Genomic DNA, 17,539 nt, shown 5'->3' with positions numbered 1-17,539 from the left:
ATCACCATGAAGCAGTGCTGGCCACAGAGGAAGCAGCTCTTGGCTCCTTGCAGTGGGTACAGGCCACCAGTCTGCTCTGAGGCTTGGCTATGCCCACCTGCCCCTTGCTGGGTGCCAGCAGACAGCTGCTCACAGCTCAGCTGGCACCAAAACCAGTATGACTCAACTTGGTAAATCCCTCACACTGTTCTCCAGGATAAACACAGCCATGCACTGGTCATCTCTTCTGCTGCTCAGGGAACCACAATCCAGCAAACAAGGACAACAGCAGAAAGCAGACACTTCTGCTTTGTGGATGCACCCCTTTTATTGAAGGCAAACAGACGGCAAATAACTAGAACACAGAAAAGTTGTAATCTGACTTTGGCCTCTGATTTTCCTGTGTGATTGACAGTGCAATGAAGGAAAAAAAATTCCTGTGTATTAAAGGAAAAAAGAGTGAAAGAGAGGATGAAAAGAATGTTGAACAATTAGTGACATCTCATGTGAACAAATGGAGGATTAATAATGACAAGGAAATTCAAAGCCATGCCTAGCATTCCTTATTGCAAACGACATTCTGCAGGGGGTAGGGATAATGCTCTCCAAGGAAAGTCAGCAGAGGATAAATCATCCACACTGGCTTTGTGAGCAGCTGTTTACTTGGGGAAAACGGTGACCACCTCGTAGCCCTCCGGGGGAATCACCCGTTCCCGCGCGTGCTTCTCGCAGTAGATTTTATCCTCCACAAAGAAGTGTCCCTTCTGCTTGAGATTGGTGCCACAGTCGCTGCACACGTAGCACTCGGGGTGACGCTGCTTGTCCCGGATCTTCACAAACATCCCTCTGGGGAGGAACCAGCACCCCTCAGTGCCCATCATTGTCTCCCTCCTCCCCAGCCACCTCCCACCCAGCCCACGCCCAAACCAGTCCCAAAGGTGAACAGTTTTTTTCTGCTCCTGACAAGTCAAAGTACAGGCCCTGCCTCTGGTCAGGCAGTTGTTACCAGCACTTTTAGAAGCCCAACATTGCTGGCATGGCAACTCTCCTCTAAAGCGTTTCCCAGCATTGACCTGAGTAAGTTACACAGGGACAGTCCTATTACCTGTGGTAGCATCTTTAGCTGGTGGCTGCAGACAGCCCAAAGGCATTTAAATGCCCAGAATCAAACGGCAGGCAGTAGCTTGAACAGCTGAGGAAGCAAAATCCAGGTACAAGCCAACTGGATGGCAAAACAAATGCAGAAATGCAGGGATGAATGCACAGCCAGTACTGCCCTTTTGCTAGTGACTGACATGTGGGAGAAGCACAGAGACCAGATCCTAGTTTTCATCTCAGACATTGCTTAGGAGCTGCAGTGAACAGACCCAGCCAAATGTGGGCCAGCTTTTACTGGAAAACAATTTTCCAGTATTATTCTGTTCCAGCAGCCATCTCTATTTTCTGTAATTCATTTGTTTTGAGTGCTATTCAAGGCCTTGTGCTTTCTCTTCAGACCTACCCAGTTAGTTGAGTAATTACAGGGTTTGTCTCATTCGTATTTTACAGGGTAAGGATTGCCTCTGTAATGAATCTGCCAGTCCAGATGCTCCAGGCATGCCAGGACCATGCAATCACAGTGTAGTGGGTCTCAGCAACAATCTCATAGCCTGTGGCAGGCAGCATCAGAAAAATCAGAGTTCTTCCATGACAATGCAGTACTTGACTGCTGTATAGTCAACTGTTAAGTTAAAGGGGCTGAAGGGAAGAATTTGAGGTTGAAAAACTGAGCAACTCGAAGACATGGGTTTTTAATGCTGGATCCCCCATGTGGTCACACTTAGGAAACAGCAGTTCTGTATTAAACCCAAACTCCAGGTCTGCTGGAGTTGGATTTTACCCACATAAAGAAAAAAAAAAAAGTCTGCATAGACACAGTGGAGATGTGAGGTCCTATAGGAGAGTGGGGAGCAGAACACAGCTCCGCAATCCCCACTGCCTCTGACCACCAAGGCAAGTCTCCATGCCATGCCTGGGAGCACCAAGACAGGAAATGCATTAAATACACAGGCCCTGAATGGAAAGGTCATTTTGTTTCCAAATGCTGTAAACAAATTTCAGGTAAGCAAAAGACTGCAGCAACAACTGCCTCAAGGTTTAACTTGCTCTGGTTTCCATTGATACAGATCTGTAGATGGAAACCCAACTCCTGCCTCCCTGCAGGGAACTGCAAAGTTAGTGTTACTAAAGCTAGTGAGAATAAATGTGCCTTGAGTCTCCTGGATGCACTGGCTAAGTGAAGTTGTTTGGGTGCAGTACCTCAGCCCCTGGCACAGGCATGGGCTGCTCACCTGCAACCCCAGGGACAGGTTTACTTACACAATGCCAGTTCCACACTTCTCGCACATGGGCAGCTTCTGGGCATTCCCAATCGACGAGGCCACCTTTGTGGTGGGGGCTTTGACGCTCCTAAATCCAGATGGTTTGGTAGGGTCTCCTGGGGGTGGAAGGAGAGTGCTTCAGAGCATGTGAAATGCGTGGCTTGAGGCTGCTCCTCCCAAGCAGATGCTCTGCTGGGGGCATGATATTCTTTAACCCCAGCTCTGAGGCAGGGATTCATGCATGGAAAGTGGGCAGGGATTTAGGGATGCGTGGGGAGGAAGGAGAGGAGAGACACAGCTGAACCTCGCCCTGGAAATGTGAGGGCTTGAGACGGTGGGCAGTCAGATGAAAGTATTTTCTCATCTTAAAAGCCCATCAGACTTCAGCTGATGTGTCTCACATGCACAGATGCACAAAGCAAAGCAAAGCCCCAGCCTTGGCAGAACTGAAGTCTGCCTGATGTGTCCTGATCACACACTCAGAGTCAAGCTGATTCCCAGATTTGAGCTCAGAAAGAGGTGGGTGTTCTGCTGGGCTTGGGAGGACTGTCAAAGCCCTTTTCCAATCTGCTGTCTGCTTTACAGTGAAGCTGGTTCCCCCAGGACTCCTGGAAGATTTGGTTAACAAACTCCTTCTTCCGGAGCCCTGGGACACTGTGGATAGATAACCTTGCACTCCCCTGCTGTTGCATTGCATGCTCCAGGTATTTCCCTATTGCAACTTCTCTGGGGCAGGGAACTCCTGCAGGGCCTTTGCAGGAGACATTGTGCTGACCTGGATGCCTAAACCAGCAGTGGATCCTAGATGCAGGATACGAGGCAAGCCTTTAAATATCTGCAGGGAAAAAGGAGCCTTTTATAAAATGACACCAAGGATGGGACTAAGATTATATGACTTTTCCAAGAGGTTCTACACCAGTTAACGAGGGAAGGAGGCTGCTGAGACTCCCAGGATATTTCACCAGAAATACCTTGGACTGTGAGGGACACTGATGAAACCCTTCTGATCAGTGTCAAACTGTCAAACAGTGTCAAGAGCACACTTACAATGGGCATTCCCAGTGCAAGGGGCAGAAAAGCCCTCCAAAGACACACCCTGGTGATCAGCAATGTCAGCGACTCATCAAAGCCCAGGGCAGCATCACTGACAGAAGAGCTGAAAGAAAAAGGTGGGAAGTGCCTACCTCAGCTGCCCTGGTTTGCCTTCAGCTCAGAGGTTTGCACCCATCTCTGTGCAGATGCTGGTCCAGAGGTGCAAGTTCCCTAACCCTCAAAACATAGCAAGAGCCACCTGCCCTCCAAGAATTGCTGCAAGTGACCCTCAGTGGGAAGCAAGCAGCAGCAATCACATTTTCAGACTCTTCCCTATCACTTCTGTTCACTCCCTTTGCCTCAACCAGCACTTTGCTCTTACCAGCAACATTGACAACACTCTTCTAAATCTCTCCTAATCAAACACCCACAGGAAACGCGGCATGTCCCACCCAGTGGAACACTCTCCATTTCTGAGTCCAGGGTAAGGTAAAAGACCAGCCGTGGTGCTTGCAAACACCCACACAGGCGCTGTGCCTGGCCCAGGCTCTCAGCTGGTTTAAGTCAGAGATGCTGTCAGCCCACACAGCCAGCGGTGCCCCAAGGGCCCCATGGCTCAAGCTGCCACTCACAAGCCACTGCCTGAGCCAGGCTGGGGGACTGGCCACCCAGTGTGCCATTTATCCCACGGAACGATCTGACTCGCAGCAGTTTGTGTTTGATGCTGGAGCAGCACGGCAGGCTGGGCCATGGGGCATTATCAGCTCACTGTGGAATAATGCCAGAGCCTCTCCCAGCCCCGTGATTGGGCAGGCAAACCTTGTGCCAGGGAATCCCAACAATGCTGCAAATCTTCAAAGAAAGATAAAACAGAGACTTTTGCTTCTTATCTTCTTCACCACTACTAAGCCCAGGGGAGGACCTTGGCTTCCTGAGAAGTCCGGGCTACTCCTTCCATGCAGGAGCTGAACCCTGAGGGCAAGCTGCAAACACTCAGTATTTAAAAGACTCTTTCAGGTAGGTATTTTAACAGCATATTAAAGCCTCAGTGATTCTGGTTTCTTTCTTCCTATTCTTTCTTTATTTCCTTCATTTTGCTGTTTTCTACAGATCCCTCAGACCCATCAGCACTTGGCTGATCTGTTTCTCTTTGTGGTGAGTATCTCAGCACCAGGCATTTTTTGGATTAAACTGAATGTACCACTGCCAAGCTAATAACACAAAAGACTGGCCTCAGGACAAAAAAAAAAAGTCATTCTTGGAATTCTTTTCCCATTCATTTGTTTATTTTATTTTATTTAAGGGAAGAAGAGAGCACGATTTAGCCCCCAAATAAGTTAACTGGCTTTTTTTATCTTAAACTCTATAGCTCTGAATTGTGCAAGTCCAGATGTCAGATCAAGAATGCCAAGAGTGAATTTTCGGAAGTTAAAAGCTATGAACTGTTCACTGTAACCCAGCTTCTATATTTTTGCATTCAGCTGCAGAAGGGAATACTTCTTGTGTAGGGGGATGGAATTCAGAAGCACTAGGACTCACTGAAGAGCACTATCTTGTGATACCATCTAAAATGGTATTTAATCAGTGAATATTATCTTAAAGGGGGCAAAACTTTATAAACTATAGGAGGCTTTGTAACTTCAAAAATTCCTTCTTGATAACTAAGTGTTGCAAGAGTTTATTTCTGGAGCACTCAATGATTAAGCAATGATATGGGTCCACAGACACTGAGACTAACCAGTGAGAGACTATGAAGGAATCAAATTAGTGACAGTTTGTAGGTTTCTGTAGAACTTTGCTACTTTGAACAATCAACAGCTACATGGAAAATAAAGTTTTAAATGTTACTCGGCAGAAGGGAAGAGCACACTCAGATCAAGTGTGCAGTAGGTACTCACCTTTCTCCTCTGACTCCAAGATCTCTTGCAACACAAGAAATGAAGCAGATTGTCTGGGTGGCTCATTTGACTCTTGATTCTCCTGCAGCATCTTGTAAACCTCAGATTGTTTGTCTATGGCAATGTTGCCTGGGGTCTGGTTATGCTGATCTAAACTGAAGAAGGAACAGAGAATCCTCTTGTTAAACAGATGAAAACTAAAGGCAATCCTCTAGCAAAACTTTCCCAATGCATCATATGGCTGAAGAATGAACGTGCAGAGCACAGGCACGACAGGAGGCCACAAACACGGAGGTGCTGGATGAGCTCAGGGTGGGACTGGCACGCTGGGCTGTCTGCCCACGCTGCTGTCAGCAGCTGCTCACAGACTGCCCCCGGCCAGGGTTCTCCCTGCTCCACAATTACCATACACTCCAACTAAAACTTTCTGCCCAGGAACAGACAGCTCTGTTAATAGGAAAATAAAGAATTCATGTGCTGGGATGGGAATCCTACGTGGTAGCTATATCATCCACACATATTCCTTGCACGCATAAACTATCTTACACTGCTACCATACATCACTGTGAATCTCAAACTAAATAAATCTTTGCAAGTAGCCTATGAATTGCTCGGAAATGTCACCTTCACAAAGTAACAGCTGTAGGATCTAACTAGAAGATTCTCTGATTGGCAGTAATTTAGTCTGGTTTTCAAGTGAGTGTTACTATTTCCATTTCCTAGGTGGAGGCTCTGAGCCACAGCCCATTTACAGTATTTTACTAAGGTTAATGAGCAGGTCAAGGGCAGAGATTTCTGCAGGCTGAGGCTAAGCTGTCCTGAGGTGCTGCCACCCCTCACACCATGAGGGATTTGCATCCTCGACTTAGAGCCCAAGGTGCTTCGGGGGCAGCTTTTCACAGTGCAGGGGCTCAGAAAAGGTGGTCATTGTGCCACTCGAAGGGTCTTTGGGGACAAAAAAAGAGTCTGGAGGCAGTACCTAGGATATTCTCCACATGCAGTGGGTAAAGGATAGGCAGGAGGATATTTAGAATATTCCTTGGGAAAAGCTTTCCCAAGTGTCTATTGACACTGAAATAGCGGAGGAGATTGTTGTGGACAGGTGAGGAACCTCCAAACGAAAGGATTTTAAAATAGTAGTCTGGACAAATATACAGTGGGAATTCTTTAAATCAGTGTTTTAAGGTGCCAAATGCTGGACTAAAGGACACAGGAAGTTCCTGCCTGCCTTGTGTTCTGTAGCTGCAGTAAAACATATGATAAAATGAAATAGCTGACAAATCTCCTCTGATAGCTCAATTCTATAATGTAGTCTTACAAATATAAAGGGTCTACTCGGTTTCATCATTCTTGCACTCTGTGATTGCATGAAAAGTACATAAACATCCTGAGATTCCAACTAAATTGCAGAAGGAAATCTTTTTCTTGAGGAGGCAACTGCATACTTTCCATGCCAATGACCGATGGAGACATTTGGGAGTTACTCCACATAATAAACTCTTCAAACATCAGACGTAAAATCATCACGAGTTATAAAATGCTATTTCCATAAAAAGAATTTCATGAAATGTTTCCATCTTTAGCAATTTTCAGTGGAGCAGGAACCACATTAGACATGCAAACAGTAGAACCTTTGAAGCCTGAATCTCAGTTATTGAAGCTTCTTACCCAAAATAAAATAATTATGTGCCCTCTATTAGACAGAAGATGTCCCATGCTCCACATTACATTAATCTCATGTAAACTCATATACTCCCAGTGCTCTATCCACCCATAAAAACATTATGCAAGAAGCCTTTCATTGCAGTTTGCATACTAAGAATGTCTCAATAACATGCATCCAAAAAGCAGAGGCTGAATCATCTTAAAAAGCATTAGAGTCAAACAAAGCCATCACATTTCAACCATGCATTGTGGCAGTGCAAAACACACACATCAGCTCTCCCACGTATGGACCCTATACATTCACTTGCATATACAAGACATCCAAAAGGCTATAAAAAACATCAAACTCAGATTTGTACCAGCAGAGTAAAATACCTTAAGCTGTCAGGGCAGAAGGCTATGCTGCTTAAATTAAAAAGCATCTCCAAAAAGCATGAGTATCTTTTGAAAGGGCAAGGCCACAGGCACAGAAATTGTACCTGCAAGATATTGAGTCTCTGTATGCCAGCTGATTTTTGGCACCTCCTGTTACACACGTACTTTATCTGTAGCAATCACCAGCAACTGCTGTCCTTTTCCATACACACGAGTTTCCTCATGCAGAAACTTTGTAGGGAACAACCCCAACAACATTTATCAGATCTTAGACTTACATAACCATTACTGGATCTCATTGCTGCTACCATGGGCAACTTGCAACACTGACTAATACTGGATCACTGAGCCTTAAATATTATCAAGAAGATAGCAGTAAAAACTATAATGACACAGCCTTGCACAGAATCTTCAAAAAGCACAGTTTATTTTTTACTAATGATATTTTACTATTTTATGCCAGTCTATTTTGCAAAGCTCACAAGGCTATGGGAAGGCTCCGTGCTTGGAGCGCCCCTTTTTGCTGTTAAACAGTTGCTGATGTCTGGGGCTCCTTTGTGAGCACTATCAGCTCTCCAGGCCAGCACAGAGAGCTGGCAGTGTGACACTTCTGGTGTGCATGGTACTGACTACAAGCCAGAGCACTGACTTAGAGCAACTAACCCCACTGAGTAACAAGGCAGGAGTAAATCCTCAGCCTCTCACTACCTCGTGACTCATGGCACATGGCAAAGCTTGGCTGTGTTGGCCCAGGGGTGAGGACACCAGCTTTTCTGCTTTGAAGTACATGGTTCCCAGAAGGGAACTTAGAGCAGTCCAGGAGCCATGAGATCTGGCTGTGTCCTCTTCTGCCCCATGGAAGCCTTGGGATTGACCACTGTCCGGGGCCACATGTCACACAGCTGCAAGCTGCTTGGTCACATGGCAGAAAGTTCACAATTCATCCTTGATTGGACTCCTGTGAGACAGCTAAATGTGCTTTCTGTTTCACCTGTCCTGATACTAAAGTCCTCCCTGGAAAACCCAGAGGCTGTTACTTAGAGGTACAGGCCAGGGGGCTCCCAAGTACCACAAAGATATCAAACAGCACCCAGGCCTTGAAATGCTGAGGCTCACCACAGGTCCTGAGACCTCAGGGCATGCTGAGCATCTTCCACTCCTTTGGGCAGAGGTAGCCTGTGCTGCAGCAACCTCTGCACAGAAGCAGAACATAGACTGGTGCCTGCCAGGCTGCTCCACACTCCTGAGTGTTGTCAGCCAAAGACGGAGAGCATGGGCACCTGCTTCAGCCTGAAATGAAACATGCTCAGCACACACCCACAGCCAACGAAACAAAAGAACAAAGACTGGCAGCACCTATCAGTCACAAACAATAGAAGTCATTTCAAGTGCAGGAAAAATACCAGCTTTCAGGATAAAGCACTCTCCTACCCTCAGCAAACCCATCTGCTGCAGGTGGATGGTCCAGAAAAGCCACCAGTTTCTGTCAGGTCCCGCGGTGTGAGTGTGCACGGGGCAATGGACATACTGACATGCTAAAGACATCTTTTGGTGTTTCCCGTGGTGTTGGGCACAGACACAAGGCAGAGAAAGCTCCTGTGAAGAGTCATGCACTAACATTGGAAAGGTGAAATGTAAATGCTGTTTTCTTGTGACCGGACAATGCCATGAGCCACAGACGGGGACGAGGGACTCATGGACACCAAAATGCAGATGAACAGATGTGCTGAGCTGGCTGCAGAGGCCGTGGACAGGTTACCTGGGGAAATCAGGGCTAACAGAAGAGATCTGCCCCTGCAGGGTGTCCATGATGTTGCTCTGCGAATAGAGCTGCAGGGGAGAATTGAACTGCACGTGCAGCACTTTGAGTCCCGGCACCTCCACTTCCACAGGGCTGTTGGGGCAGACCTGGGCTGCATGCTTCAGCTGCTCGGGCCCCACTCGGACCTGGCTGGGGCTGGAGGAGGTGCTGTGCCCACGCCGCAGCTCGGAGCTCTGCAGAGGGTCATACACAGAGGCCACGGGAGCCTGCATCGCACCCACCGGCGATGGGCGGCTGCCAGCCCACGCATCCACACGGGCAGTGGCACGTGGGGTTGTTTAAGGTTTGTTTGGGGTTTACATTGCCAAATTGAGGCGAAAATGCAGAGGAGGAAGAAAGGAAAGAAGAAAGAAATTAATGAAGGACAAAGCGAAATACTTCAAGCCATCAAGCAGCTGCAGAATACCGTCTGAAGGACACACCACTGAATACACAACTTTACAGGCTTCTGGCTAATGCTGTGCCTCTGGTCTCACACTCCAGGTGTGTCCACACAAAAACTAAAAAGCACTCCACTGATAAGCAAATGCATGGGTTGTAAAAGCAATGAAGAAGTGGCAGGGGTTTCATTGTAAACTAACTCCCTGAGCACGCAGGTCCTACTGTCCAGACAAGGAATGCCATTGTCACTGCTGCTCTTCTCAAAGCCAGCCTTGGCATCCTACTGAGCAGTAATCTCACCTCCCATCCCAAACGAGATGTGCTCAGCAGTAGGACTTCTCTGCCCCCACCTGCTTTGTGACATCAAATCCAGTGGAGATATTTGCTTTTATTTCTATGTGTACTACAGCCCTGCGTTTATACTACACACCCGCTAAGGATGAAGCAGATACTAAGTCTCCAGTCACATCACCATGTGCAGTGACAGGATCAAGTGCTGGGTTCAGACAGGCTGTGTATCTGCAGGGTGCAGGATGAGGATGCAGATAAATGTCAGGTAAACCCAGAGCAAGGTCAGGCTTGTACCAAATAACTCAGCAAAACAGATGGGCAGGAATTTAAAGGCAGCTGGAAGGGTGTGTGAAGGGAGAACCTAGACATCTTGTGCTTGTGCACTGGGGAGACCGGGTTTTTAACAGCAGGCTGAGGTCCCTGGCTCTCACACAAACTCAGCAGTAACTTATTTGCTTTTGATGACTCTGTAAACTAAAGCATATTAGCATAAAGCCTCATCCAGTTTTCCCAGCATTTCTTTGCAAGTTGCTGTGTTTCAGCAAGGAAAAGATGAATGAGATGTCATGTATCCAAAATGGAGCAGGGCTGGCAGTGGATGCTCCTGCTAAGGAGGAGCAGAGTGAGCCACAGCCCTAGAAGGAACCCACCTCTTTGCTGGTCCCTGCAAGAGAAAGGGATCAGCTACGATTTTCCAGCCAAATCTACCTGGCTTCCAGGGGAAGCTCTCACATGGAGAGGATGCCAGACTAGACCAGGGATGGTATCTCACTGCCAGATGGCCCCATTTGGTTAATGCAAAGTCAGATTTTCCTTGTCCTTGCTCTGCTTTTGCCCAGCCCCTGAATGAAGGCTGCTGAGTCTATCAGAAGCAAATGAAGAACAATCTGTCACCTCATCTGGCAGCTGCAGCACTGTAACTGCCTGGAAGGGACCATGCTGCAGACTGGGCTGCCAATACAAGGAGCTGGTTTCACTCACAGGCAAGTTGTCAGGCTTGTGTTAAACCACAATCAGGTGTTGTACCTTGCAACAGCAGAGGCTGAAGTTACTTTTGCCTCCCCAGAAATTTAGTCAAGTACTACCAAAAGCACTGGTCTTCCAGCTTTTATTATAAAAACAGCCAAAGCTGCCTAGGCAGTTTGATATTGCTATGCATAGATTTAGGGCAGTTAAGCAACCTGACCATCACAGACAGAAAACTTCCAGATAGCTCCTGGTTTATTACGTCCAATGAAAAAAAGGGGAACTTTGAAAATCTAGGATAAAATAATGCTTTGGTGAGGCTCAGTTGCAAACACAAAAATAAATAGGCCTTTTTAAGGTTGGGACCCTTTCCAATCTCATACATAAAACCCCTCACATAGGAATAAATGTTTCAGCTACTTTTCAAAACTCCTGTGAAAAAGCAAAGTTTAATAATAAAACACAGAAATATCTAAACTGAGGCAGAGCCTGTCTATGAATCCCAGGCCAGCTGGGAACAGGGATGGGTGTGCTTCCTGCACTAGCTGGTGCCTTTCCTGCCCAGCATTGCAGTGAAGCCAGCACAAAACACTAACTTTAGGAAGTGCTTGTAACAAGCTATCAGGCACCTGTTCAGACCAGCGGGCTGGTATGTCATGCTGAACGCACACGGAAACTGCTTCGGTCTCTGCTAAACAAAGAAACACAACAGCATTAATGTCATGTCTGCACCTCATGAAACGTTCCCCACTTCTCTGAGCCCTGTCCCTGGCAACATCCACGTTTGTGCCTCTTCTACTTCCACTGTCCTGAAAGAAAGCTTTTCTTGGTTTAACAAACTGGTACCTCTGTAGTGAACTCGTGTCTCCTGAAATCTTTCCCTGGAGGCCCGAGGAGGGAGGGGAGGGGAGGGGAGGTGAGGGAAGTACTTACGGCTTGGTGGGCTCCAGGGCCCCAGGTGATGTTTTTGTCTCCACCGCACTGTTGAAGGTCTGGATGTTCTCTGAGGAGTAGAGGCCTGCCGGGCTGTTGTACTGAGCAGTGATCACCCTGGGGGCAGAAGCTGTGGCAGCAGTGAAGGGCACTGCACTCCGATTGTGTGCACTTCCTATGTGCCTTATTTCCTGCATGCAAAGGAGCAGAGGCAACAATCAGAGGTGCTCAGGCATGCAGGTGGATGTGACAGGGCAACCCCAGAGCCACTGCAGTGGTGGCCTTCATGTGTGGTCTCAGGTGAGGAGCAGGTGACCATGACCACCAAAGCACGTGAGCATCCTCCACACGGCATGAGGATGGCTTCAGGATGACCTTCAAGACATTCCAGTGTCGACCTACTGGTAACATAAGAGCTCAGAAACACTGCCAGAGCTATTAGCTCAAGGTGCCACACACCTGGGAACTCCTGGAAGCCTACGGTAAGCCACAGGACCAACTTCCTCATGCAAGACTACAGATTTTAAACGTTCCTTGCAATTCCCGAGAGCAAGTTTGATTTCTATGGAAAAGTGAAGATGAGGGGCAGAAAGAAGAGCCCCTCAATGACATCTGAAATTTTGGCTTCCTTTAGATAAGACAACCCAAAAAAAAGGGATTTGTCCTTACTACAAGTGCTCTGGGGAGCACCTCTGTTCCTTCATCTAAGACCACTGTTCATAGCTGTCTCTGATGAACAACTTTGAAATTTCTGGACAAGAAAATCCACAACAACAGTGTGAAGATGACTTTTAAAACAAAAGATTGTTTACAGGCAGTGACAGCTAACTTTCAGCAACTTCTTCAGTATCAGAAGTACCATTCAGAAATATCACCCAGAGGTTCTGGGTTTGCTGCAAACTGGAGGCTTCCAGAAGTAGTAGTGTATACTTAGAAACACAGGTGACAATCTAATAAGAGAAGAGGCAAATCCAAGTTAAATAAGATTCGACTGCTCATAGGCAGTGCTAACAAAAATGAGGACATTTCTAAGCCCTACCACCAGTTCAGCAGGCTGAGAATTAGCAGCCTTGTGGCAGAGATAACAACATCCAGGGCTTATTTCTCCCCAGAAAAGATGCTTGACCAAAGCAAGAAGAAATTATAATTGGGCCTCACTAGATCAGGCATAAGAAAGGACTAACAGCCCCAGAGGTGGTTGAGATATCGAGGGCTAAGAGATGGCACCAAAACATGATTTTTGAAATGTTTCAGCCAGCCATAGAGATTGGGCAAGGCTTCAATACAGGGCTAACAGCCAATGGCACAGGATGAAAGGGGGCACTTCTCAGCCTGCTGGGCCCATGGGTCCCAGCTCTAATTAACACAACTAGTTCCCACTCCCACTCCAAACAGGCACTGACTTCTACAGCAATGATGTGAGCTTTTACTGCCCTACGAACATCTCACAGCATTTGTTTGATAGAGATACAGTTACAAGATAAACACTCATTAGAAAAAAAGTATGACTTAAATCCCCCTACAGATTTTATTTAAATCACATTTTTGTCTCCAGACTTCCTTAGGCAGCTGGCTAGCCTTCCCAGACTGACAGATGGGAGTCATCTCACTTCATGGCATTTGAATGCTATTTATGGCATCAAGCAGAGCATAGAATCCCTTGGAGAAGAGCAGCTTGGATCCAAACGCCCTCATGAGTTACAAGTCATTTGAAATCAGTGGGGTAGCTCAAGATGTTCAGGTGTGGAGTGATGGAGGCTGCTCTCCCACAGTTTCCTGGCTAATATGTATGGATGTTAGCCATGAAACTTTCTCACACACCAAAGGCAAAACGACCCCAGAGTAATTAGCTAATCTCCCTTTGCTGCAATCTCATTCAAACCACATAACAGGACTTGTGAAAACAGTCTTTCCCATGGTAAAAATGTGGATTTTAGAAAAAAAATTACTTTAATGTGTATATCAAACCATGGGGAACAGTTATATCTGCATAAATACATATGGTAGCCCACCATTCAGAGGCCATGAGTGGGAGAGGATTACAGATGTGCACATAAATAGTTGGCTTCATGAAAGACTGAGGCAGAAGGTTTAGGCTAAGGGGGTTATATTCTTAGGTCAAACAGGCTCCAAGTTGAAGTCATGTCACAATATGCACTGAGGAAGCATTTAAGCGTTAACCAAGAATTAAAGAAAGGGAAGTAATTTATAGTTTGGTTGGGGCTTTTTTTAACTCTGGTTTCCTAAGAAAGTAAGGTGTCTCAATTACATACCCAACATACACATGGGCATGTTGAATCTTTGAACGTGTCAGCCAAGCTGAATGCAGTTTGACAGTGATGGAGGCCTCAAGGATCCTTATCTTCCTGCAAGTGCTGAGAAAACAGGGCAGCTACAGGAGAAGAGAGACTGACATCACATTAGTGCCTTGACTCCAAGAACTGCAACACACACTCCAGCACAGAATCCACATAGGAGCTTTTGTCCTTCTTTTGGCCACCAGGTAGGTTTTCTGCTGTGTAACACCAAGATCATAAGTCAAGCTTTCAAAAGTTTTGGGGCATCTCCAGGAACTCTCAGGTGTATACAGGTCACTGACTATAAGGGAGTTTATAACAGTTAAATGGAGAAATTGGTGCAGAACCTGGTGTCTGAAGATTAGAAAAATCCCATCTGGAGAACAACACAGAAGGCGAATAATCCAAGAGTCTACAGACAAGTACTACAAGAGCAATAGCATTATAAAGGGCATTGGGATAATCTAAATTCTCCAGCACTTCCTGTTACACCATGCTGTTCTTTCTGCTCGAGCTGTGGAAGGAATTTGCCAAGAACAAGTGCCTTCATGATCCCAAGATCAAAAGATAATGTGTTCTCACTGTCAAATATATTTATCTAGGGATTTTCCAGAACTGCCAACCTAGGTCTTGTGCTGTGCAGAAGTTTTGTCAAAGCCACAGCTCCTGGAATCATGTTTATGTGACAGTCTCTCACTTAATACTGGGGAAAAAACAGGGAAGTGACACTCCCAAAAACTTGTCCACAAGCAGGCAAGTGGAAAATGTTAGTGCAAAAACCCAGCTACACTGCACGTATGTGTGGGGACAGCACCTGGGTCATGTATTTGAGATGCCTAGGGTTTGCAGTATCTCTGAGGCTGGGACAATCCCAGGATAACACAAGGAAAAAGGGGCAAGTAGCATTAAACAGCATCCCTGGCTGGAGCACAGACTGCAAGAGCAGTAAGCAATGATCTGTTTGCAGAGGAAGAACTGGCAATCAGCTAAAAGGACATGATCTTATCCAGTCAGGACATGACCTGCTCTTTCTGGGAGAGTAGTACAGAGAAGTGTGATTAATGTTAGATCTCTTCAGAGACACTTTCTGTTGGCACCTGCAGGCAGAACCGGAAGCGCTTGCCTCACTCTCCCTGCAAGCTGTGGCACTACCTCAGTCCCCTTACACCAGCCCTGTCATCAGTGAGCAGGGATACCACAGTGGTTATTTTGGTCTGAAGCTGGGGTATGGAAGCTCCCAAGCTACCAGATAGGATATTCAAGAGCATATTTTACCACTATAAACCGATACTATAACAGTTAAATTGCTTTGTCTGTACAGACATTCATGTCTGCCTTGCTCCCCCTTCCTTCCTTTGCAGGGGTTGTCTCCAGAGGGCCCAGCAGAGTGACTAGACCAAACTAAACTACATGAGCAACTGCACAGACTTCTCTGCCAGCTGCTTCTGAACTTTGAAACTGAAGTGATTCCTTCAACAGCCCCCTCCCTATGTGAAACTACCCCTTCTGTAACAGCAAGCTCCAAGTGGCTTTGGACCACAACCCCACGTGCTCCCACTGCAAATGTCCTCATCTCACAGAAAAAAAGCTATTTCTCAATCCCAAGGACAAATAACCCTAGTATCAGGTCAGACATGCACATCTCTGCCAGGCGAGTTTTCTGGGTGCTGGCTGTTTGTGGCAGCAGCCCTCTCCAGGGGCAGGTGGGACACAGCCGTGTGCTGCAGGCAGTGCAGCACAGCCATTCTAGCTGGGTGCTAAGGGCATCCCATTGCCACCACTACAGCCTGCCCAGCACAGAGCTGCCAGGCTCTGAGGAGGGGGAAAACATCCCTGTGCCAGGGCAGGAAGCAGATCAGCATTTCCTACTTGCACCAGCTGCAGGCTGCGTCATGGGGAGTTATCTGGGAAAACAATGGCCCCTTCCTCTCTCTCAAATGAGGCCATCCTCAGCGACACTGACGTCCAGGCTGTGAAATCTCCACAGCCACGGCAGCTGTCAGTTCTGTGCCTGGGGCCAGCCAGTGGCTTGTGATATGGGTGTCTGCTTCCTCTGGACAAACAGGTCCAATAGTGGAACTGGGGCATGCAACTCCAGGGAAGTTCCCAGCTGTCAGTGAGGCAGAGAGACAGCCAGCCCAGGATGAGCCACCCCTATTAGCTGAGCTGGGACTCATCCTATGCACCAGTGGCACAAAGCCATCTGGACACCTCCATGGCCTCGTGCCCTCGAGCAGGTTGGGAGCAGACTGGGGTGAGGGTGGGCTCTTGGGTCCCTTCCACCCTGCAGTGACGTGGCCAAGGCCATCCTGTGCAAGGCCTGTACTGACCTCACCACCACCAGAAACAGGAAAAAGCTGGAGGCTTTTTGTACTCACTAAATAAACTAAACCAAGATGTGAGGGGTCAAACAGCCTCTCCTGTTAAGTGGGGTTTTCCTCTCCCCACGCCATGGACTGAAGGCATTCAGCTGGGCTCGGCCCTCTTGGGGACTGGCTAATAATACCCGCTGCCAGGGCACACACAGCACCCTCACTCCCCTGCCTGCCCCTGCCCCTTCCCTGGCTACCTCTCTGCAGTCTCTGGAGGAAAGAGAGGTCAAACTTGGAGCAAGAGGCTGCTTGAAGCCAAAAACTAGTTTCAGGTGTGCAGTAGTGATTTACAGACTGGCCAGCTCTTGGAGTCAGGGCATTCACCTCGTGTCACAAACAAACAAATCAGCACTCAGACACCGCAGTTGCAGGGAAAAGCAAAAGCCCTCACAGGCGCCTGGAGCAGCCAAGTGAGCCAGCAAAACTTGCTGCCTCACAGGGCCTCAGAAACGTGGGATGTTTTTGGATCCCATGTCAGAGCTCAGGGCAGGCGATGCTGGATTGCACACCTCGAGAGCCACGCCAAAAGGAACAAGATGAAACATTCTCAGTGCAAATGTTTACTCAGCTCTAAGAAAATGGGCCCCTGACCAAACCTCAGAGAGTGAGAGCACTCTGGCCCTGCGGGCAGCAGAGAGTAGAGACTGGCAGGCAAATCCCCAGAGCTCCCTCCTTGCCCTGGCAAAGCCACCCAAGGAGCAAAGGCCAGCTGGTGTGTCTGGGCTAAGGCTGATTGTGCCAAACACACAGCAACAGCTCAAGAGAGGAAATCTTCATGGCAAATTCTACCCTATGCTATCAGCTATGTTTCATCAGCTGTGATCACAAGTATGAAGAAATGCCTTTACTTTCACCTCTCCCTCTGTTATTGTTTGGGGTTTTTCAGCTATGGAAAGATCTTTTGCAATGCTTTGAAATCTGATTAAAAATTAGGAAGGGTTTGGGATTTTGTTATTGTAGGGGGGTAAAACAACAAGACTAGCTTCCCACATCCTCTCCCTTCACGTCCCTGACACATTCCACACCCATGCAGTAACGCCTTTTAACCAAAACCAGCAGGTCGCGATATGCCAGCACAGTTCCCAGTCTCAGTGTTGTTACTTTATTGCTTCATGCATTGCCCACACATGCACAGCCTTATCAAAGGCCAAGGCAGCCACACACCCAG

The 17,539-nt window shown here is 47.4% G+C and overlaps 1 protein-coding gene across 2 annotated transcripts in view; it reads right to left on the bottom strand.

The window, feature by feature from the left end:
- Positions 1–288: 288 nt before the first annotated feature.
- PDLIM1 (PDZ and LIM domain 1) overlaps positions 289–17,539 on the bottom strand; it is a 43,645-nt gene continuing 26,394 nt past the window's right edge. The window contains exons 4-8 of one of the 2 annotated variants that reach the window (XM_088169025.1): positions 11,703–11,893; positions 9,069–9,365; positions 5,270–5,424; positions 2,338–2,455; positions 289–825 (exon numbers count right to left, since the gene is read on the bottom strand). In XM_088169025.1, coding sequence (XP_088025151.1) covers positions 639–825; positions 2,338–2,455; positions 5,270–5,424; positions 9,069–9,365; positions 11,703–11,893 — 948 coding nt within the window. In that variant the 3' untranslated portion in view covers positions 289–638. The remainder of the gene's footprint in view (positions 826–2,337; positions 2,456–5,269; positions 5,425–9,068; positions 9,366–11,702; positions 11,894–17,539) is intronic. The other variant, XM_014879884.2, reaches the window with a different exon arrangement.

This window comes from Sturnus vulgaris, chromosome 8 (assembly GCF_052056855.1).
Source record: "Sturnus vulgaris isolate bStuVul1 chromosome 8, bStuVul1.hap1, whole genome shotgun sequence".
Classification (NCBI taxonomy): domain Eukaryota; kingdom Metazoa; phylum Chordata; class Aves; order Passeriformes; family Sturnidae; genus Sturnus; species Sturnus vulgaris.
This window is presented reverse-complemented; position numbering and strand designations above follow the sequence as displayed.